This window comes from Parasteatoda tepidariorum, chromosome 9 (genome assembly GCF_043381705.1).
Source record: "Parasteatoda tepidariorum isolate YZ-2023 chromosome 9, CAS_Ptep_4.0, whole genome shotgun sequence".
NCBI lineage: Eukaryota > Metazoa > Arthropoda > Arachnida > Araneae > Theridiidae > Parasteatoda > Parasteatoda tepidariorum.
In genome coordinates this window covers 81,939,473-81,963,749 of record NC_092212.1, presented here as the reverse complement: position 1 = coordinate 81,963,749, position 24,277 = coordinate 81,939,473, and the positions used below count along the sequence as shown (strand labels likewise).

The window sequence follows — 24,277 nt, the reverse complement described above, 5'->3', positions numbered from 1 at the left end:
TATATATATATCCACTGATTATGGTTCAGTTGCAGAAACCTAATTAGTTGTTACTTAAATAAAAAAAAAAGTGATTTTATATGAAAAAGGTTTTATTACTTTTTTCTTGTAGTGTCTTAGAAAAGTTTTTATTACAACGCTGCTTTTTTTTAAAAAAGAATAAACAGAAAACATGTCTTTGATAAAATAATGTACTGTTCAAATATTACCCATTAATAAAATTCTAAAAACTAATAAAATTCTATTTTTATTTTTAAAAAAAGCAGAAAAAAAAACATTGAAAAAGATGCATGAAACAAAGTGAATTCTCACTTTTCATTTGATGAAAGTTGCTTGTAAAAATTGTTCATCCTCTTCTATACATACAACCACATTTAATACACTGGGTTACTTTAAAACAACCCGAATAAGTTGATCAGCGTGTAAGTCAAAGGGTTATGAAACAAGGGTTTTATGCCTTCTGAGTGATTCGATCTGCACTGGGGGATTCTTTAATACCTTTGCTGGGTGTAGTTGTCCAAGCAGTTCCACTTCGACTTCTGTTCCCGGAACAGCTAAAAACGGAGGTAGATAGGCGAAAGCCAAACTATGATCGACAGTGTATCCAAATGAACCTGATGTTGTATTGCCTACAATCTAATATAAAAATAAGCGTTTCAGTCCTGTATGGACAAAAATCCATGAATTCAATATTATTATACTCTTTGCAAGTAGAATAGGTGTCTCAATGCTATGTGATTTTTCCCACTCTCCACACATTTCTCCCTTTCCGTTACTATGGTTTCGGTGAGTCTTGTTCTTTTTCCCCCACAGCAGTACTTTTCAATAAGAAGTCGGAATAAACTTGCCGGGGGGGTAATGCAAAATTTGCCAAAAGCATGCTTTGTGAGAGGGTAATCTTGAGACGCCTATTCTATTTATGTAGTATAGTTTGTCTATGGTAAGAACTCCCCCCGCCACAAAGTCTGAGGCCGTCTGCTGTTATGGAAACAAGAATAGCGCATGTCAGGGAGGGTATAGTTTCTCTTCAGTCTAGGGCTAACGCGATAGACCGAAGAAAAAGATTCCCTTACTCTCACCGACCCCGAGTCAAAACCTGTCCTAAACAATGACCCCACACCCCTCTTTGAAATAGATATACCTCGTTACCATAGTCACCGCCGTGGGTCCAGAAGAATGGCTAGGGGAGTTCTTACTTTAGACAAACTATCTACAAGGTGACCCTTAAATGTTGATACAAAATCCTAGGGAAGTAGAGCACATCATACGCATTAACCGCTTCCCTCATTATTCCGAGTTAACTGGGGGGGTGTGTACATATTGCAAATATTTATTATCTCGAGAAAACTCGGGTGTAGCAGAATTTGTCAGTTTGTTTTGTTTTATCACGTTTTTACTCGGCTGGAAGCAAACAAATCATAATCTGCTGTTTGGAAATTTGCCAAATTTTGTTTGGGAGTTTTGCCGTTGGATTGTGGTACCGTATGCGCTTGCCTATACGATGTTTACTGAATTTACATAGAAAAAAAAAGAATTTTAAAAAATGGCATATCATTTCACTAGTGTTTGGAAATTTTCATTTTGTGTTGTTCCTTGTTTTAAAAAATCACATGCAAAGACTAATATTTAACTATTTTCTTTTGCCCGAGATTACTCCGGATAGTAAACTGAAGGTAAATTAAATAATTTTTACCCATAAAAACATATAAAAATTCAGCTTAAAACTTCTATATTATGTTTTGCTTTAGTTTCTTATACTTATTACTTAAATAAAAAAATATGTTAATTTTTTGAATTTTTTTTTTTCAAAAATATATGTAAGGGAAGCAGTTAAGAGTTGCATAGCAACAAAGATCGGAAATATCATCGTGCGCTGCAAGGGGCGCTTCCCAATTATAAATGTATTGTTTGTGTACCTTTGAACAGTGATTTCTGATGCTATTTAAATTCAATTTTCGGCAGTCAGAAAACATGATATTAAGGTATTATACAACATAACTAATATGTTATAACCGTCGTTGAACAGTCGACCCAATTTTTTTAGGTTTATGGCTACAACTCCGTATCTTTGTCATTTTGAATTCAATCTAGAAAACAAGGGAACTCCTGGATCAAGTATTGAGAGAAATTCGCCTTCATGGAGAAATTTTTGATGGAACTAACCAGCATTTGCGTTACATGGTGAGGAAAAACACAGAAAACTACCACTTAGCCTGACGAATCATGGGTTAGAGTTCTCTTCTCGAGAAGAGGACTCTAACCCATGATTCGTCTACCACTGATGATATTTTACGTCAGCATTGTGGTCGGTGCAAGCCGGATGCGGAATCTACCAGCCATTGCTAAGATTCGAACCTGGCTAACCTTATCGGAAGGTGAGTGCTCTATCCCCTGAGCCATCAAGGCTCTTCAATAACTAATAGTAAAGGTTATAAAGTGCACCAACATAATAGGGAAACTCCCCGCAAGATCATATTTGTGGTCGGTTTGCTATACCTCATGTGCCCGACCTCCCATAGAAGTTTTACGGGACACTTTGTATAATATTAAGTTTATAATATTTTACTGAATGGTTTGATTATGATTTGGTAATGGCTTACCTTGTTAGAGCAATGGACGCTTTCATTGCCCTCTGGATCAATGTCCGCGGTGTCCACTTTCAGGTAGACCAACTTCTTTTCTAATCCATTTCGTAAAATGTTTTCCAAACTAGCTTTTCCTATGAAATCTTTTTTCTTCATGTCAATGAAACTGTGAAGTCCCGCTTCAAAGGGATTTGTATCCATATTCATCTGCAATTAAAAATGAATCATTTACTATGGAGATGACCACTTTTTTAGTTCATTTAAAACCGCAAGGAATTAGGATTAAAATTGATAATACACTGGTGGACAATATTAAGAGATGGAAAGCATTTTCGCACATTTCTACGACGCTATTTCTGGGCGGTTATTGATATGGAGGGAACCTGGAACCCGATACCATCCCAGCAACATTATCGAAAGGGGCCATTATGCTAGTTGAGGACTCATGGTTTGGGCAGGAATCATGCAAGATACTCGCGCACCGCCCCATGCGTTTGACAATGGTTCCGTGAACGCCCAGATGTACAGGCAGGAGGTCCTAGAGCCCTATGTGCGTCTTTTCAGGGGAGGTGTTGGACCTGAGTTCATTTTTATCGACGACAATGTGCGACCACATAGGGCTCTCATGGTTGATGAGTATCTGGAAAGCGAGGATATTCAACGAATGGATCCTAATGAACATGCTTGGGAGAGCATTGCGATGCGCCAACCTTCCCCCAGAACCATTCTGGAGTTAAAAATTGCTCTGGTGGAAGAATGGGAGGGTTCCACAAGTCCTCCTTAACTCCCTTATTAACAGCATGCATGCTGTCTGTCAGGGGTGACCATACACCATACTAGAGGCAAAACACACTGTACAAGCCTCACTTTTATTGTCATCTTTTATCCATAAGTTCAGACTACATTGGATTTATTGGCAATAGGTGTTGCCAGTGAATGGCACTTTCATTTTTGTTTTGCATACTTTATTATCATGGAATAAGCTATATCCATACCGAATTTCATTTATTTATATTCAGTATTTTTTGGTATGTTTGGGAAAATGTCTTCCAATTTTGTCGGCCAGAGTATCTGAGTTTGTAATGTCGCCGTTAAAGTTAAGAAATCATTTATTCTACTGATTATCTAGCTAATCAGCATGTTAACTAGGAAGATCAGTTAAAGTGCCAACAAATAGTTTCATTCAGGGCTCGAAAAAACTCAGAAATTTTACCCGTCCCCGAGGACGGCTTGTCCAACAATGCACCCGTTCTCCGTTGAAACTAACCGTCGCTTTTAAATAAATAAAAATATAATTTTCTCCTATTTATTGCAAGCATTTATATAAATTGCAGCTGTGNTTTTAAAAAATTGTGTAATGCGTCTTCGTCATATGTTTTACACATGTTTTACGAACCGCAGTAATATCACCGTAATCAAATCCTCCCATATGATCTAATAAAATTTCCACAGAGCAGCAGAAATAGAAATTGCATTTCCCTCATTTACTACATCTTTTGCATCAGTTACTATCATCACTATTTGATTTAACAACATAACGATGTCTTCATCTGTCAAATACTGGAAGCCAGGCTCACATGCATCACTTTTAAACCAATCTTCAAAATTTTCTTCGTCAAGAATTTCGAAACCTCAGATTTCTTTTGCTTGTTCGAGAATACTGTTATCATATTTTTCTTGAACATCTGAAGAAGATTGCTCATCAANGTTGCAACGTGCGTGAATATTACTTTTTGATTTATCAGGTTTCTATGTCTAGTTTGGATTGGAATATGATTAAATAAAGATATATTTAAAATATACGTTAAATCTGTCCAAAAAATGAAAAAAAAATTAGTTATAAACCTATTCTCATACCTACTGAATATACATATAAAATTTCATCAAAATCGATCCAGCCGTTTAGGAGGAGTTTAACCACTAAAACTGTGACAAGAGATTTTTATATCTATAGATATATCTTGTTCAAATTTCCAATCGTTAAAATACTTTTTATTCATCTACTTAAATTCAAATATTTTTTTAAACTTGTAGCGGATAACACTCGATGTTAAAACAGATTTTTAAAATATTAATTCATTAATTAAATTTGAAATTATTTTAGTTTTATATGGGAGAGAAAAATTTTAATTATTTAATAAAAAGTAACTATAATTAAGTGTTTCTTTATTGACCTAAGCAGGATTTGACTTTAATTTTTTTTTATACAAGGGGTGATCAAATGAAAAGGTACGAAACGACATGGTGGGTACAAATGTAGACTTTGTTCAAAATATACACCATAGGCCTGAGCACAACGATCCCACTAATGAACAAGCCGCAGGAATCCTTGTTCCCAGAATTCCTGTGGCCGAGACGAGACCCAGTCCTTCACAGCGTCCTTGAGTACGTCGTCCAAGTTGAAGCGCTTCCCTTTTAGGCTTTTCTTCAGTGGACCAAACACATGGAAATCGCAGGATGACATGTCCGGACTGTAGGGCGGATGGTCCAACGTCTCCCACTTGAACTTGGCTAGTTCCATGTGTGTGACTCTTGAGACGTGTGGACGCGATCATGGAGCAGAACCACACCCTCTGCGAGCAGCCCCTGGTCTTTTCTTCTTGATGGACCTGCGTAGGTGTCGGAATGTCTCACAGTACACATAGGAGTTAATGGTTTTTCTGTGCTCGAGTTTCTGTTCCTCATACGGACTGCCGCATCATTTGGACGCTGATTTTGATAAGAGCCTCTGCTCTCTCCTGCGCATGCGGGCGCCCGCGCTTGCTCCGACCCCCGTCAAAGACTCCAATCGCATCCCGATATGTCTCGCTACGTTCTCCCATGGCGGAATATGTAAATATTTAACTGTTACGTTTTTACGTCGTTTCGTACCTTTTCATTTGATCACCCCTTGTATATATTACTTGTTTTATAATTAGCCTGCTCATTAAATTCAAGGCAAAGAGTAAATTTGTCACTACCAATGGAAGGCATCTTACCTCCGCTCCCCACATCCGAAATCCTTTTTCCAACCTCAATGAATTTAAGGCATAAGTACCGAAATCTCCGATCCCAAATTCCTCTCCAGATTCCAGTAGGGATTCATATAGTTGGGCAGTATCTTCAGAATTGTGGTACAACTCCCATCCCAATTCACCTGTCAAAGACATTAGATTAAAACCCAGCAGGTACAAACAATCTTTTGACAGCGAATGTCTTAAAAGATTTTACAAAGCCAAACTGTGTTGGCTATGTAAGATTAGATTGATTATGCTTTTTAGATTTGAAAGATTATGCTTTTTAGAAATGGTATATTTTTATCCATTCAAAATAAGCGTAGGATATGTTAAACGCTTCCTTCCTTTTTATTACCTCAGTTATTCTAAAAGCATTCCTTCTCAAGTCACATTTTTGGATGGTTTTCCATTGATGAACCAACGTAATCTTGATGGTAATCATCAAAAATTCCATCACGAATCATTATATTTTTTTATAGTAACCAACATAAGTAACCATCACATCAATGTAGGAATTCGGTGATGGTCCAACATAAGAAGAGCAACTTGTTTTAATTGTTTGTTCACGTTGAACCATCACGAATTTCCATCATTGTATCTTTGAAATCATATGTTGGAACGTTCATGAAAAATCACCATCGATCCCTATGTAGGAATTCGGACTGATTTATAATGATCCAACCTTTAAAAAAAAATTGTTCACATGGTATATTAATGAGAACCAACAAGAGTTCCCATTAAACCATTATGGAAAGGTATAGTTGGAACCCTCATGGATTGTTGGTCTATGAGAGTCAAGGTTCTATTGATGGTTAACCATCATAGCATTGAAGTAGCATTTTCCATCATGGAATGATGGAAGTTTGCTGGCATATCAAAAACCATTATCGCGTAATGGAAAATGTTGTATGATGGTGACCATAAAGAACATGATCATTCGACAGGTTTGATTCTTGGCAATATATGAGTACTCAATTGCTAATACTCCTTTTATTTTATGTTGCATTTTTTGCTAAAGTTTGTCAAACAATATATTGCATAAGCCTAATGTTTTTGACGAATTTTATATAAATTAGCAAACGGAAGTCGTAATTTCCTAAATCTGACATCCCGCAATGGACTGATCGTAAAGACACGGTTTCCAGTAGAACACCGAAGTAAAGCACCACTGACTACGTTCAGAAAGCGGGTGGGTGACTACTTTGATCAGCCTGTGTATAAACCGAGGGTGCGCAGTATCGGTCCTCGTTTAACTGTTCTACCGTAAAGTGCTCGCAGGTCGTCGGGCTGTAAAAACAGAGGATCATAATGGCGATGGCATGTCTTCGGATCATCCTCAAGGATGTTCCCAAGACTGTCGCCAATAGCCCATTGTGCAGCTCTAGTGCGACGTAATCAAAATACCTACCTACCTAAATCTGACGAAATATACATTCGAAGCATTTCTCTTGAAACTGTTTCGTCCCACAGTGGACTGATCGTTAAGACACGGTTCCCAGCAGATCACAGAAGTCGAGCATCATTGGCTGCGGTCAGTGTGCGGTGACCACTTGGATCAGTCTGCTTAAGGACCGAGGGTGAGCTGTATTAGTCTCGTTAAACTGTTCTACCATAAATTGCTCGACTTCGCGTGCAGGTCGTCGGGCTACAGAAGCGAGGGTGCCACCCCCTCTGCAGAGGATCAAAATTGTGATAGCATGTCTTCGGATCATCCTCAGGGATGTTTCCCAGACCGTCCCCAATAGCCTATTGTTCAGCTCTAGTACGACGTAAATGAAATACAACAACAACAACAATTTGAAACTGTTTCGTCAAAAATAAAAACATTTCAAGGAATTTAAATTTCCATTTTTAATAGTGCACACAGATTTTAAAATGCATACCTGTGTATGAAATCCTTATTGCTGTTACTCGAATCCCACCAATTTGCATCTCCCTCGTCGCCAAGAATGGAAAATCTTCCATATTCACACTTGTGAGCTTCTGCAGAACTTGTCTGGAGAGAGGACCGGCTACGCTCAAACAGGCTACCTCATCAGTCACATTCTCGAATCGGACGTCACTCTTCCAGGTTCGAGCTTTCTCTTCTAAGTACCTGCAAACAAAATGTTTAGAACTGTGAAATGAACCAACTGTGAACTTTTGTGTTTTGGTGAAACAACTCCCAATGGACATCAATGTTTTCACGCATCAAAGAAGTACGAGCATGCTAAAATGACAGTGAATGTAAAAATTACGCGGGTGCGAATTCGGAAATGTGAAAGAAACTCGATGGGTAAAAGGTATTTTCAGCTCGAAAAACTTGACAATCTTATTCTTATTTGTATCTCTGAACTCGAACATCCTGATTACCAAAAAGTAAAGGCCGTGATAGCCTGGTTGGCATAGTCCTGCATTCCCGTTCGTGAGAACGGGAGTTCGAATCCAGCAGGCCGAAGATTCCCCGTGTATTTAATGGTGACTGATGCACGTTAAATCTGTTGGGTCACAAAGTCATCCATGCTCCCATAACAAGTTATACCTCTAGGGTACTGAATTGGAGATTGATCGTTCTCTGGTTCAGGTTAAAATTGCGATCTGTGGATGAATGAACGTATGACAAACGAACAAAGACGACGAGGAAGTGAAAGGGGCCAGTGCGTAACACCAACCCCAATGTTGTAGGTAATGTCATCGTGGAACTTTAACTTCCATGATCCACAAAACCCTGCTGCGGAAACGTTTTTTTCTATTTAAGATTACAGCTTCTAGAAGAATGCAAAGAAGAAAAATTAAACTCATGATTTGAAGGACAACTTTAATACGGTAGGAAGGGTTGAGAATAATGCTGTCTACTCGCATATTCCACCATTCACATTATATCCTTTGATGATCCCGGCTGGATGATATAATCATGGTTAAATTAGAATCTGCTGTATTAATCACGCAGTATTCATACCACTCTACATTATAGTGTGTATTTCGAATCTCAAATACGATACGTGATTACTCAAACAGGATATGCATCCATTACTTAAGTATATATATATTCCTCTATCTATAGAAAACTATCTCTAATTGTGCAGTCCCGCAGTAGTCTGATCTCTAAGAGACGATTCCCAGTATTACACCGAAGTCAAGCATCACTGGCTGCGGTCAGTGGGCCTGCTTTGATCAGCCTGTGTAGGGACCGAGGGTGCGTAGTATCGGCTCGTTAAACTGTTCTACCGTAAAGTGCTCGATTTCAAGCGCAGGCCGTCGGGCTACCAAAGCAGGGGAGCCATCCCCTCTGCAGAGGATCAAAAGCGCGATGGCATGTCTTCAGATCATCCTCTGGGATGTTTCCCAGATCATCGCCAATAGCCCATTGTGCAGCTCTAGTGCGACGTAAATAAAGTACCTACCTAATTTTGCAATCAATAACATGCAAGCTATATGTTTTTTTTTCACCTTTCAAAATAGGAATGGGATTTTTAGTATTTATTGGACAAGTTGCAGTTGTGCTGGTAAGTTTTCTTATTTCTTGTTTAAAATTGATTTCAGATCATTTTTTTAAGAATATAGATGCAATCTGAAAAATAATTTTTATCTTAAGGTGATCGTTTTTTAGTTCAAAATATCTTGTAGACGAATTAACGTCGAAATTAATGAAGGGGATAAAATATTTGTGTGTAGAAAAAAAAGAATAAAAAATGAAAGTAATCCATACCTGAGATCGTGTATTTCTGATCCAGAGCCAGTGATCAAGAGAAACAAGTTTTCATCTAATCTAGTAACAGTGAGCTCTGCATACACTTTTCCATTCTCAGTCAACAGGTGGGAAATATTAGTTTTACCCATCTGTAACAATTATTAACAACTTTAAGTTACATTTCATACAAATCGGAAAATACAAGTACACAAGAAATGATCTTCTGCGTGTGGGACTAGTTTGACTACCACTTTACATGTCTGCCATGCAACAAAGGCTAGACAGCTATGTTAAAAAAATTTCTGCAAGACAGAATAAGCGTCTAAATTGTACGTGATTTTCCCACTCTCCACAAATTTCCCGCTGCCGTTACCATGGTTACGGAAAATTGTGGCTTATCCTCATTGCAAAATATCTTAGTATGAATTTACTGGAATGGAGGAGAAAGTAAGATTCTTCGATATCATGGCTAGCTTACTTATTTCAGCTTACCCTGAGCATAATCATTAAGATCCCTGACATGGTGGTGGCTAGGTATACAGATGTAACTATTCAGGCGATTTCTTCGATTTCAGAACTGTAATCGATAAAGTGAGTTTAAAGTTCGAAAATCCGTCAACTTAAATTTATTTTCACTATAATAAATTTATTGCACCCGCGGCAACCTGATAAACGGGTAACTTTTAAACAACAAAGAAAGACTAATTTAATAAAATGTAACAAGTGATTTATGCAAATGAACGATGTCATATGTCGATGTCGAATTTATTTGGATTCATTAAATACTTTAAAAAGTATTCATAAAAGAAAAACTGAATCAAATGCAATTTGCTATTTCCATTTACTTAACTAACTGTGTCTGTTCTCATATGCAGAAATAAAAGAACATGTCTAGAATAAAAAATACAGTTGCTAGTGATATCCGTTCATCAAATTCTATCCCTGATAAAATTCTGGTGAAAGAGTATTGTGGCGTAACTACCACTACAATTATTAAACATCTATCCACTAGTATGTAAAACATGCTTGGTAACTTGCTGACTAAATGTCATCACGCCTACTTCGATGGATGATCCACAAACAGTTGACTTGCTATTTGTGACTGCGTCATCTTCCTCCTACAGCCGTTGCTTCTCAGTCTCGTTTATACGCAACGGGATACTGCGCAGACTCGACTACTAAAACAACACAGGAATGATCATGCACACAACCATGAACTTAATACAGCTGTTATGGCTAAAAGGTCGAAACCCGGTGACCTTAACTCAGCTCTCTCAGTCTTTCACAAATACAGTAGCTAGTGATATCCGTTCATCAAATTCTATCCCTGATATAATTCTGGTGAAAGAGTATTGTGGCGTAACTACCACTACCATTATTAAACATCTATCCATAGTATATATAAGACATGCTAACTTGATTCAATCTTGAGATACCTTTTGATAGAAGAAGGTTGGTATTGTCTAATGATCTTTCCTCAAACTCACCCAGGAAATGTTTCTACACCGTGTTCAAAAAACAGGATTATGTATACAAATTTAAGGCATAAATAATCTAGGAAAAACATGCTATGCCTATTTAGGTCAATACCTTTGGTAACTTGTTGGCTAGAATTTTGTCCAGAAATAAGCCAGCATCAGCACCGGAGACTCGGAATTTCGCAAATGGTGTCAAATCTATGATTCCTACTTTGTTCATCACCAACCGGCATTCCCTGCCGACCGGTTGATACCAGTTTGTTCTGTTGAAACTAGGTTTGTATTCTTTTATGTCTCCATCCAATGCGAACCAGGCAGGCTGCTCCCAACCTAATACATCAAATAAGGGATTTCAATTGTAGAATAATAAATAAATAAATATCACAGTAATAGAGGCTGTGGGTGAAAAAAGAAAGTTATTATATTAAAGTGGTATCTTATTGTAGAAGATCTCCCGTATTTCTATCTCGAAAATGGCGCAAGAAAAATCTCAATTACGATGTCACGCCGCAATTTCATTAATACGAATATCTTAATACTTAGAAAAGAAGGCTTCAAACGCGAATTTGTTTACTCGTGAAACTACTTTGACGTGACGAAACGTCAAAGTGATAATAATATTTGGATGTGGGAAGTAGAGGAAGAAGTGTATGTAAACAGAATTCCTTTTAGTACATGCATGTTAAGGGAATAATTTTAACTTTAGTATAAAAACTGTTTTCTGCCAAGGAACAACAATTATTGCGAAGCAATCATCTGAGTTGATCAGCGGCAGCGAACAGGGGGCTGAGCCAACACCTCCTAGAAGAACGAAGGCCTCAGCATGGATCAATTTAGTAGTCCGACGCGACGAACATAAACTGCGCAGTCGATAAAAAAGAAGAAAGACGTCACTACGTTTGGACTACTAAGTTGCGCAGTGGTGGAAAATACGAAAGATGTCATTATGTTTGGATTACTAAAGGATCAAATTTCTTGTTTATGGTAATCCGTGCTAAGGCCTTCTCTTTTCTATGAGGTATTGGCAAAGCTCCGGCTTCCTGGTCTTTATTCAAAATCTTATCTTTACTTCTTAAAGTTGGATTGGAGTCACATTTTCAAAGCGTTTTCTTCTATTAACAGTCTACGCAATTTTAATTCGGAATTAGTGGTGACGAGGTAGTGGACTCACAATGAACCTTCACAATTTCTCATTTTCATTGAGATATGTGGTAAGTGTATAAATTATCTTTCTGTACATGATCGATACTCTAGAAAAGGCCCAGCTTATTGAGGGATTCAGGAGCCCGCAGACTTACAAATCACGCTTTGCTACTGCACCATACGAGTCATATGCACTGGGACAGAATGCATTTGCATTAACTGTGTTGATTTTAAGCTTCTTTTCAAAGCCTCTTCTGTGTTTATAAGTTTAACAAGTTTCGGGAATCGGTTTAGCTAGGATTGGAAACAACATAAAATGAATATTTTTACTAAAGCGATGATGATTGGTCATCTTCTACAGTCATTGGCCAAATTATCAGACTCACTCTAAGATTCTATGTAAAATCTTAATTATCAGGTGATACTCTATACAGCTTTATTGTTTTTACTCGGATGAAACCGGTTTGCACTTGTTTATGTTCGTGTATCGATTGATTAACATTGTAATGCAATACGTTAAAAATAAATACAAATGGGAAGTATATTAAAAATCTCCTGAATAACAACCCATTACATGTATGTTTAAACATAAAAGTATTGCACATAAGCTCGTGCAAAACATGCAATTATTAAAAACTACAATGCGTCTAATAAATTGGTCTAATTATTAATATATACTAATATAATACCTGATATAATAAATATTGTATGTTTATGTAATATATCGTCAAATTTACACCGAAGAGCCATTACATTATGACCACCCTGCTAATAACATGTAGGACCAACTTTAGCCCTCAAAACTGCTAGCACCCGCCGTGGCATTGATTCCACAAGGTGCTGATAGGTAGTCTGAGGTATCTGGTACCAAGCGCTCACCAACTGATTCTGCAATTCCCTCACATTGCGAGGGGGTAGCGTGGCAGCACGAATTTGGTTTTCCACGTAGGACCACAAATGCTCTATTGGATTATGGTCAGGTGAATTTGAATGCCAAGACATGACTTGAAAGTCACTGGAATGTTCCTCGACGATTCGACCCTTATGACATGGTGCATTATCCTGTTCGCAAACACCATCCCCCGCAGAAAAAACTGTTGCCATGAATGGGGTGAACCTGGTCTGCAAGTATGTTCAAGTAGCTTAGAGACGTCAGGGATTGTTCTATGAGGATTATGGGTCCTAATGTGCCCCATGAAAACATTGTTCCTGGGCGAGAAGCCATGAAGACCTGGGCGAGCCCATTGTTATAGATGGAGGGTGGTTATAATATAATGGCTCTTCGGTGTATATTATATACCGTTTAATTTAACCCATTGATACACCAACGTAAGCAAGTGCAAACAGTCGCTTAAAAACAATAAAGCTGTTTATCACGTGATAATTAAGATTCTACATAGAATCTTATAATGCGTCTAATAATTTGGTCAAGGACAGTAAATAGAAACTCATCAGTTTTCCTTCAAGTGAATCCGGTCGAAAATTAAGAGACTTTAATTGTGTGTAGATAGAAAGTGCCGAAGATTGTGAGTTATCAGAGTGAAAGTGCAGAAGATTGTGTTACCAGATTGAAAGTACAGAAGATTGTGTCACCAGATTGAAAGTGCAAAAGATTGTGTCACCAGATTGAAAGTGCAAAAGATTGTGTTACCAGATTGAAAGTGCAGAAGATTGTGTTACCAGAGTGAAAGGACATTTGAGCTCCTCTCTCAACCATTCTCTTGTAGGCACCGGATACACGAGATGTTGGGCGACCAGCGGATCTCTCTTCTTTCGGATAAGTATAACTGTTGTTCATCCCATATGTCTCTCGGGATTTTGAAAACACATACTCTCTGCAACAACAAAAAATGTAAAACAAAACAAGTTTTAAAAAATTGTGATCGCCGAAAGGAAAATAAGGTGCACAAGCTATCAAACACAAAGCAACATCCATTTTGCCAATGGATAATAACTATAACCATGACCTTGAATCACTGTATCGAACGTACTTGAGTTGTCATACCTTGGTGCAGTTGTTCGCAGACTTATTTTTCTAACTCTACGTATAGAATGATTGGATAACTGTAGTAACCGTCTGTGACTAGCGGCTGAAATTCGTAATAAAACTTCCAAGTAACTACTTCTGAATTATTTTATTTTACGCCTAAGCTTAAAAAAGGATTTACTTACCGTTAATCGTTATTACAACTTTCTATGCAATTTATAAAGTCATTTAACTCTAGCTGGATCATGAAAAAAAACTGACGATAACATTCAAAACATAGCAGACTTCTAACTATAACTTCTAACTAATGCAAACTAAACGTCGTGATATTCATTTCCTTAAATTGCTTAATGACTCATGAGCTTTCAGAAATTTTATAAACAAAAATTCGTACGATTTTTTTCGCGTTTGAATCATACCTATAGTTTGTCTCAAATAAGAACTCCCCCAGACATTCGTCTGGACCTGTGGCTGTGACTATGGTAACGAGGTATGACTATTTCAAGTAAGGGGTGAGGGGTCACTGTTTTGGAGTATTCGGGTCAACGAGAGAAAGGTATCTCTTTCTTTGATCTACTGTGTGAGTCCTAGAGTGAAGCCACCCTCCATAAAATGCGCCATTCTTGTTTCAATAGCACCAGACGGCCTCAGACTTTGTGGCGGGAGGAGTTCCATGCTTAGACAACCTACAGAATGTTTAAAATTATCTTAAACCAAAGAAAGAAAATACAATTTATAATTTTTTTTAGATTTAGCAGAATCAAAATACATCGTCGCCGTCTTCGATGATGAAGGTCTTTGAGGAAGTGTTTGCTTCATTATTTTTTAGATTCATTTTAGCTTTTAGCCAATCACAGGTTGTTACTCATATGTCGTAACTGTCTAGATAAGTTAGATACAGGGACTGTGGCATAACATCGCAAATACAATTAACCTGACTCACACATATCAATGAAATTTTAGCCAACTATAAGAATGTTATTGGCTTAACAGAATATTCACCAAAATATGGATATAAAGCAAAAAAGCATACACTTACTTTGTGGTCCACTTTCCGAATCTGTTTGGATCTGTCTCTATTAAATCGTAGGGTGGTTCTCCTTTCAGTAGCCATTCGGCGAGATATCTACCTGCCCCTCCAGAATGTATTATTCCGTATCTGAAAAAGAATTGAATTCTTTATATTGGTGATTGAAATGGACTACAGATGGCGCCAAGCAGAAGTCTTTTCCTATGCTTCGCATGTTTTCACCATTAGCGTGTGGATGTCATAAGAGCAGGAAATCGGTAGTTTCTGTCTTAATTTTCAAACAGATAATTTTTTTTAGTTGGGAAACTATTGGCGATCTAAATGGACTAGATGTGACTTAGAGCAGAACTTTCTACCTATGGCAACACTTCGCGTGCTTTCTCCATTAGCGTGTGGAGGATCATAGGAGAAGGAAGTACGTTAGTTTCTGTCTAAGTTTTTCAAATAGATTAAAAACTTTTCAGTCAGGAAACTATAGAACTGAAAACTATACTGAACTTAGTTCCAGAGGAAAGCGCCATGAAAATTTAAAAAAATATTTGGGATAATTAAATACCAGAAAATATTAAAAAAAGTGGAAAATATCATAATACATCTTCCCAAGTGGCATATTCGGGTGTTGCGATCGCGAATATGGAACTCAAAACTGCACTAAACATTGTTCTTAAAGAAAACGTCTTGGAAATTTTACAATATATTTTTGACAATTAAATGCGAAAAATATTATGGCAGGCGAAAATTTTGCAAAAGATTCCCATTCATCTGAGCAAAGGGGGAGATGTTAGGGTCAAGACATGGAACTGGTCTTCTGTCCAGATGGCGTATTCGAATCTTGAGATCGGGAAGGATGATTTATAAATGAGCTTCCAAAAGCATAGCTCTACCTAAAATTAAAAACTACATTAAAAATATCACTTTATCTTCTTCGCATTTTACAACGATCGTACTGTTCACTTTAGGAAAAAAATATTTATTTTCCCACATATTGAAATTAGGTATAAAGTTTTTCAACAGTTGGGTGGAAAAACCTGTGTCATGTTGGACCATTTCAGCTTAAATGGTGTTTTTTTTTTCAAGTATAAAAGCACATCATTGCTGTAAATGATGATTGTTTTACGAACGTTGTTTTTATGACTTGTCTCAGTCATCAGCGCTCTCTTTCGGGAATATTTATGACAAATTTTGAAACTTGGTGAATATTATTATGCATGGTTTCCTTAAGAACACAGCAAGTCGTGCATTTCTATCTTCTATCGTTTCTCTTTAAAATTTTTTAAAGGGAGAAGCACCTTGAATGCACTTCTTGTTATATAACTCCGTTCTAATAATATGCAAAGATTTTATTTTATTTTAATGAAAGTAGATTATTAAATTCAAATCTTTTCGAATACTTCAATATTTGGAAGGGAATGAAGTTTTTAAATCACCAAATGCCAGACACTGAGGAAATCCAATCAGTAGAATAAAAGTTATCCAAGCTAATATCTTTTATACAGTGTATAAGATCAGTTAGAACGTCTATGAGTTATACATTGAATTCAAATTACCCAAAACCTACGGCCATCCACATGTTTGGCAGTCCATAGAATGGACCTAGCAGAGGCAAAAGATCGGGTGTGTACATGATAGGACCATTGACAACTGTCTGGATGCTAGTGTCTCGTATCAGTGGTACCAAATCCATTGCAACTTCTAAATGATCTGACAGTCTATCGAGATCAGGTTGGTAAAGCTCTTTACCGAAACCTACAAAAGAAAGGGTTTATGTTACCACAAAAGTGCAAAAATCAGTTTCTCTACAGATTACGTAGGACGATCCGTAAAATTGATTCCTTTCTCAAATTTTCAAGGTAATCTGTATACTATCTACCGTGTAAAGCTAAACACAGATGGCGCTAGAGGTTAAAATTCGTCGTAAGACTTCCGGTTTACTACTTCCAACTGATTTTTACGTCTAAATTTAAAAAAGCGCTCCATCCAATATCGTTATACTAATAGTGCTTACAATATAACGCATTCTTTCTATTTAAATTTCAAAGAAACAATACAGTAAACGAATTCGGAAGAGTTCGCACACATGCTTTGATGCAACCCAAAAATTATCAAACTGTGATATTTTACACAAGTATAGCCATTTAAGGGATAATACTCACAATATGGCAAACCTTACGCTTTATATATGTTTCGATATTAATTTTCTTAAATTTGTTTCATGCTGACAATTAGAATTTGTAAATTGCAGGAAACTCTTATGAATGGTAAAATTTTGAGTGAATTTAATCACGAATTACAATAATAAAACTTCCTGGAATAATAAGCCTGTTCACACAATGCCTCGCAAGCCTAACATAAGCGGAGGATTACACCGGAAGTTTTCTAATTTGCTTCCGGTTTTAGGTGGCTTGTTATTGTTTATATTCAATCAACCATCCATAAGAATTTAGTAAAATAGTTTATTTATTCTGTCCCTTAATTTTTGTTACAGTTGACTGAGAATTAAGAATAATTAGGAATAAATTTGATTCTTTGAATGGGAAATTTTTTTAATAAAGTTTTTTCTAAGACAGTGCGAAGAGTGTTTACTGTTTTGTCGTTTGTCTAGTAACGGAAAAAGAGTTTTATAAGATTTTCACTGGACAGAGAATTATTTCACAGAATTCCCCGAGTAGTATTCACGTTGTAGATCATACGCGTTGATAACAAACTACACATAAATAATGAAGTGGTAACCAATACCGGTTAGAAAACAAAATTGAACAGAATAGATTGTTGCTTGGCCATGCAAGCAACATTACCTGGACACAAGTCAAAGTTGAAAACATAATTTTCAGTTAGTCTGTATCCGCATTGGGGAAATTTATTCTGAAATAAGGAGGGCAGAGAGTAGATGATAAGAGAAAAGCGGAAGTAAAGTGTGTCTAAAATGACGAAGAGAAAATAGTAGAAGAGGAAGTAGATGTAGAGAAAGTAGTAGAAGAGGAAGTAGTAGAAAATAGGAAGGACAGGGAGAAGAGGAAGTACCTTTAGGAACTTGTGTATGCCAGTCTTCCATTATTTTCATCTTGTGGGAGTATTCGTAGGGGCCGACAAGCAGTCCACCTCTTTCAGCTCTCATGTAGAAAGAACCCTCCAAGTGTCTCAAGACTGGTGGCTCTTGCTTCAAAAAAGATGAGAAGTTTTTTATGCATAACAATATAAAAGTAATATATTGAGTATAAGATTTGATATTGTTTACCATTGGACAATCATCCATACATTAAAAAAAATATTATTATTAATTTCTTTTTTAAGGTTTAGATTTTAATAGATAATGGACGTCTTACTTTGAGATCTTGGATTTGCTGAATGGGTTTCGTTACCATGTACTGATGCTGTACGGGCACAAGAGGTAGTTCCACACCAGATAGTCTTCCGATTTCGTGAGCCCAGAAACCTTAAAAGAGAAAATTGTCTCATGCAAGTCTTACGATATTAATGCGTGGTGTTACTACCACTACGATTATAAAACATCAATTCACAAGTATATAAGACATATGCTCACTTCGATTCAATCGTTGGGTATCTTTCGATAGATGAAGTTTGGTATTGCCGATTTCTACTGTCCCCACATTGTGCAGGATCCACATTGAACTTGATATTTGTGACTGCGTCATCCTGCTCACCGCGCTGTTGCTTATCATTCTAATTTACACACAACGGTATCATGCACACACTCGACTGCAAATAGCAACACAGGAGAGACCACACACACAGTCGTGAACTTAATACAGATCTCACGACAAACGCTCAAAAACATGGTGAACTTATTACAGCTCTCCCCACCAGCTCTCCAAATCTGGTGACACTAATTCAGCTCTCTCGGTCTTTTGCAAGTAACTTATTAACAAATTTGCACGCGCTTGTAACTAATTGATTAATAGACTGCTGAAAGTTTGGAATTTATAATTCGTGGCGGATTATTATGCTTTTAAAACTTATCATGAGAGTCTAGTACCCTTTACGAGCTAACCACGATTGACTAGCAAGGTCTTGGAATTTATTGATTGATAGACTTCGTACGTTCCTAAACTTCATTAATCAGCCTAGTAAGTGTTTGGAACTTATTAATTAATAGGCTAGTAAAAGTTTGGAACTTATAATTTTTGATAGATTAGAACGTTTTATGAGCCAATCATGATATATTAGTACCATTTTGGAACTATGATAGATTACTGAACGTTTGGAATTCAATTATTCCTTAATTAGTACTTTTTGGAACTGTGATAGATTACTGACCATTTGGAACTCAATTATTCATTCATTAGTACTTTTTGGAACTTTGATTAATTAGTAGGCTTTTGGAATCATTGATTTTTGTACTAATATTCTTTGGAGCTCATAATTTGACTGGTTCCTATTTGGAACTCAAAACTTAGATTCATTTAGATAGATTTTTATTATCAGAAATGATCGAACTATGCATTACTGTCTATTATTAAATCTCTCACCAGCAGCATTGACAACCTTGTCGGCGATAATGGTTCCTTTGGTTGTTTCCACTTCCCACCTGCTATCAGCTCGTAATTTCATTCCAGTGACTGGTGTATCAGTACTCAAGGTACTACCGTACTTCCGAGCACCGGCAGCATATGCCATGGTTAGTGAGTAAGGATCAATGTGGCCATCTGCTGGATTATACAATCCACCTAGAATCTAGAGAAACAAAAATAATTAGATACAATTATGACTTAAAATGACTCAATTACAGTTTTCGTGTTCTTCTATACAACAATGTCTTCCAATGGTTTGAATGGATTTCCCAGAGTGTGCTTTTTTATTCGAATGAGAATAGGGTATACACGGTGCTACTTAAGAATAAATAAAAAAAAAAGCGAATAAGGCTCAAATAAAGATACAGAAATGGGCATATTAACACATCAGTTCTATCAACTAGAATCCTCAGTGTCTAAACATTCAATGGCAGTAGAAATGCAACGAGACAAATACGTGCAAACTGGTTTAACCAATAGAGGAAGAGAAACAATTTGATAAGAAATTTGATCAATACTCCTGATATAAATAATGGATTACTTCTCAAATTTCTAGGGAATTAAACATACCCTTAAACATTTATTTAAAGACCATGAAAGATATGCCCAAACTCAAAATATTAAATGGTCTTCTATCCCTACATAATTGTAATTCTAATCATAGTTTTGAGCATACCAGTCGATACTGCTCTTTATTTATCGATCTTGATTTCAGGGAATCATTCCAGATTTTGAAAATTTTCAATAATTTAGTCAATGATCTCTCTAGCAAGCCAATTTTCCCAATAGTTGGAATTCTATTCTAATTGAAATTCTACATATTACGGCCTGGGGAACCACGAATTCTAATAACAACTGTTTCTTTTATTATTATCCTGTTCAAGCTTATTGTTCCTTTACTATTTAAATCCCTTTATACGTGTTTGTCTCGTTACTTTTCAACTGTCTCTTTGAAAAATGTTTTTGTTTATAGATTTATAGTTGTTTTGCTTTATTCTGATTTTGTTAAATCTATATTTCCATGACGGACCTGATTTCGCAATCAGGTTTGTTAATTATGTTAGAGGAAGGTGAGACAATCCAGTCATCCAATAACATCAGTAGAAACACCCAGTATATTCAATCATCTAATGAAATCCATAGAAACTCCCAAATCAATCCGATAATATAATTAGATAATAAGGAGCAGCAAATATTTCTGGTTGTCAGCTAATGAATCTGATCTGTACTGCTGTTTTCTAGTTTTTATTTTTGTTTTAAATCATAGGAAAATAATTAACTTTTATTTTTGATGCAGATCAAAATGCATACTTAAAAAAATTAACAAATGTGTGTTTGTAGAAATGGGCGTAGCTTAAGAGGTACATTCAAAGAAATGGATTGCTGTACGCGTATGATGGACATTCGATTTTATCGAAATCGATCAAATGAGGCCAGGATAGCCTGGTTGGTGTCCATGCCGACCGAAGACTCCCCGTGTAGTAAATGGTGACTGATGAATGTTAAGTCAGTCGAGTCACAAAGTCCTCCATGTTCCCATAACAAATCATACCTCTGGGGGTACTGATCCAGGAGTTTCCTTGTCTTCTGGATTGGTTCAAAATCACAAGTTGAGCATTAGTAGCCGTAAACCCCAAAATTGGGTCGGTTGTTCAATGACTGTTATAAAATAAATTCAATCAAACGGTTTCAGTGGAAAAAAATAATTAGTCGAATTCATTTTTGCAATAAAACCAACCATTAACGTTTAATTTTATGAATATATGTTCTTTTTTTAGAGCAAATCGCAGACAGAATTACTCTTATATAAACATAATAAAAAATATTAATTAAAGGCTAAAAAAAAAGCTTTAAAAAATTATTTTCATAAAATATAGAACTTAGGAATGGCATATTTGAGAATATAAAAAAGAACTTACGCCTTCCATATTCAGAAAAGGACACAGCTGATAAATTTCATCAGGATTAATAAGTTTCTGTGGTGCCTTCTGCCATCCTTGCCTCTGCATCTGGTATCTGAATTCCTTCATTCGTTCTTCGTTAGTTGCCAGGCGTATACTTCCCGGTCGATGGTAACTCAAAAGCTTCAAATAAATAATTCAGTTGCAATTACAAAAACTCTCGTCAGCAGCTGTTTTATCACAAATCTTAGCAAAAATGGATTGTTTGGAGCCGTTTAAATATTACGTAGGCATTTTAAACTCCCCTCCCCACTTATTAGCAAAAAATAAGCAAATCACAAACCCTCCCATGCAAACGTAAGAAATTTACAATGCTTTGTTTTTTGCTTTGACTTTTATAGTAGAAATCTAACTTTCATATTAAATTCCAATCAACGATGTGACTTTGCACAAAATTACATTACATAACGTAAAACGCTCATTTTATAAAATTTTGAGTTTATTAGCATGGCAGGGAATTTTGCTACTTCACAAATCTGCCAGTGAAAGTATGCAGCAAACAGGTTTTTTTGCTGACTAAAACTGACCGTATGACAGGCGTGGGGGCGATTTGTTAAATCTGAACATTTTAAAGACACAGAACTGACCGTACAGTTTACCTGCAACTGAGCACACTTGTTCCCAAAGAATGCCGGGGCCGAGATAGTCTGGTTGGTAGGGCACTGAGCCCATATCCAAGAGGTCGTGGGTTCGATCCCCACCGGCCGAAGACTCCCCGTGTAGTAAATGGTGACTGATGCACGTCAAATCTGACGAGTCGCAAAGTCCTCCATGTTCCCATAACAAATCAATATCCCTGGGGGTACTGATCCAGGAATCACCTTGTCTTCTAGATTGGTTCAAAATAACAAGGCTAATNCTGATGCACGTTAAATCTGTCCAATCACAAAGGCCTCCATGTTCCCATAAGAAATATCATACATCTGGGGGTACCGATCCAGGAGTTCTTCTGGATTGGTTCAAGATTACTAGGTTACGGAGTTGAACATTAGTAGGCGTAAACCCCAAAACTGGGTCGGCTGTTCAACTACGGATATAAAATAAAATAAAAAGAATGCCGGGACACGACACAATCACTCGTTGCGACACATTCGTTACCTATATGTGTACACAACAAAACGGCCCTTACTCAAAAAACCACCCTCGTAAGATAAAATTGTATATTTATCTCTATTTTAACTTTTTTTAAGGTGAAGATCACGTTTCGATAAAAAGTAATTTTAAAATTCTGTGATCTTCACCGAGTGATAATCGTTTCTAATACTCTTCTTGAACGCTTACCTCATAATAACTGTATGCCAAATGTTATTCCGTTCTCAAGTACGGTTTGCTCACGAGTCATATGTTACGATTCATAGTCATATGTCTGCATAGTTGTTTTATAATCACTCTATAGACTTAACCATTATGGTGAATTAATAATAGATAAATCAGCTGAGAAATTGAAAAGTCTACCTGTTTTGTTTCTTCTTCTAATTGCGAAAACAAATTAATGCTGTAATAGTGAATTCTCTTCATATTGATGCCTGGATGATATAGAGCTGCTAAACCAGCCTGAAAACAACAGAAAAAGCACAAATTATTTCTGTTGAATGAAAATATTAATTGTAACACTATTTTAGTAATTATTTTCATGACGTTTAGAAATACAATTGAATCGAAAGTAAAGAAATCGTAAGAAAAAAGAGAACATACTTTTTTTTTATGTAAAAATGTATACAATTACTTTATAAATAAATTCTTTATTAACTGGAACATGATTGGATAGTTCCCGATTTATAAGAGTCTCCGACAAAAGTGCAGAAGTATTTAAGAAGTTCCTCAAGTGAAAATTCTTGGTTTTAACTTTTTGAAAGTTTATATAAGTTTTAGTAAAACTTCTGTTGTGTCACAACAATTTACAATATCTGTTCACGGGTTTAAATGGATCAACACACTTCCATCATTTCATGCTGAGGAACGTTCTCTTGATGACAAATTATCATATTATTGGACTAACAAAAATCCAGCTATTTACGATCGAAGATGTGGTGTTACAGTAATATGCTTTACCTTCATGTGATATTTGGTTTTGATTAACCAATTAAGTCCATAATCTTATGAATAACTAACTATTTACGAAGAGCTATTCTAAACCCAATGCAAGTTTCTCAATAATGCTCCTACAACATACATAATGAAATATATGTAATGAAATATATGTAATGAAATATGACGTTTTACTATTATAATTGACAACCATTGAGTGATGTTTTAATGAGCAAACAATATTCATTATCCTGTGAGGGAATGTAATGTTTTATCATATATGATTATGAACTATTAAAGAATGATTTATTTCAATGGATAAATTATCTGAGGATGGATTGTGTTGTTTTATTTTAATTGGCAAAATGGATCTTGATTTGGATTTTGTGGCGTCCTCACTTTTCAACTACAATAATTAAGAGTAATAGTAAACAGTGCGCATGCGTTGCTATGGCGATCGCTGCTGTTTGATAATTTTTTTAGAATTCTTTTTTTCACTTTTAATTTTGCTATGCATTCAGTTGATGAGTTTATTTTTGAGATATGGGACCAGAGAGATCCCATAAATACTTCTTGAATTGTGAATAAAAGAGAATTTCATCATTTGAGCGATATTTTTGCTTTCATTGTTTTAATTAAGAATCAGAAATTCTAACCTACATTTCAAACTGGGTCGTTTTCAATACTAATTCAGGTGAATATTACAAATAAAGAGGGTCCGAACTGATTAACACAGTCCCAAAAGTTAGAGTTGAAGCAAGAAAAAAAACAATGCCAAGGCCTAAACTTACCGAGGCTGAAAAAGCCAAAGAACGTAGACGGGAATACCTAAAGTGTTAAACATAAACGGAAAAGCGAAATGATTCCATC

General features: G+C 36.3%; 1 protein-coding gene across 1 annotated transcript in view; it reads right to left on the bottom strand.

The window, feature by feature from the left end:
• Nucleotides 1-231: 231 nt before the first annotated feature.
• Nucleotides 232-24,277, bottom strand: part of LOC107451370 (dimethylglycine dehydrogenase, mitochondrial) — a gene marked incomplete at its 5' end in the record, with an annotated part of 36,383 nt that continues 12,337 nt past the window's right edge. The window contains 14 exon segments of the mRNA XM_043051058.2: nt 232-636; nt 2,601-2,792; nt 5,564-5,721; nt 7,465-7,676; nt 9,270-9,400; nt 10,842-11,059; nt 13,553-13,707; nt 14,899-15,018; nt 16,437-16,635; nt 17,911-18,046; nt 18,213-18,322; nt 19,377-19,581; nt 21,338-21,502; nt 22,835-22,933. Coding sequence (XP_042906992.1) covers nt 436-636; nt 2,601-2,792; nt 5,564-5,721; nt 7,465-7,676; nt 9,270-9,400; nt 10,842-11,059; nt 13,553-13,707; nt 14,899-15,018; nt 16,437-16,635; nt 17,911-18,046; nt 18,213-18,322; nt 19,377-19,581; nt 21,338-21,502; nt 22,835-22,933 — 2,301 coding nt within the window. The 3' untranslated portion in view covers nt 232-435.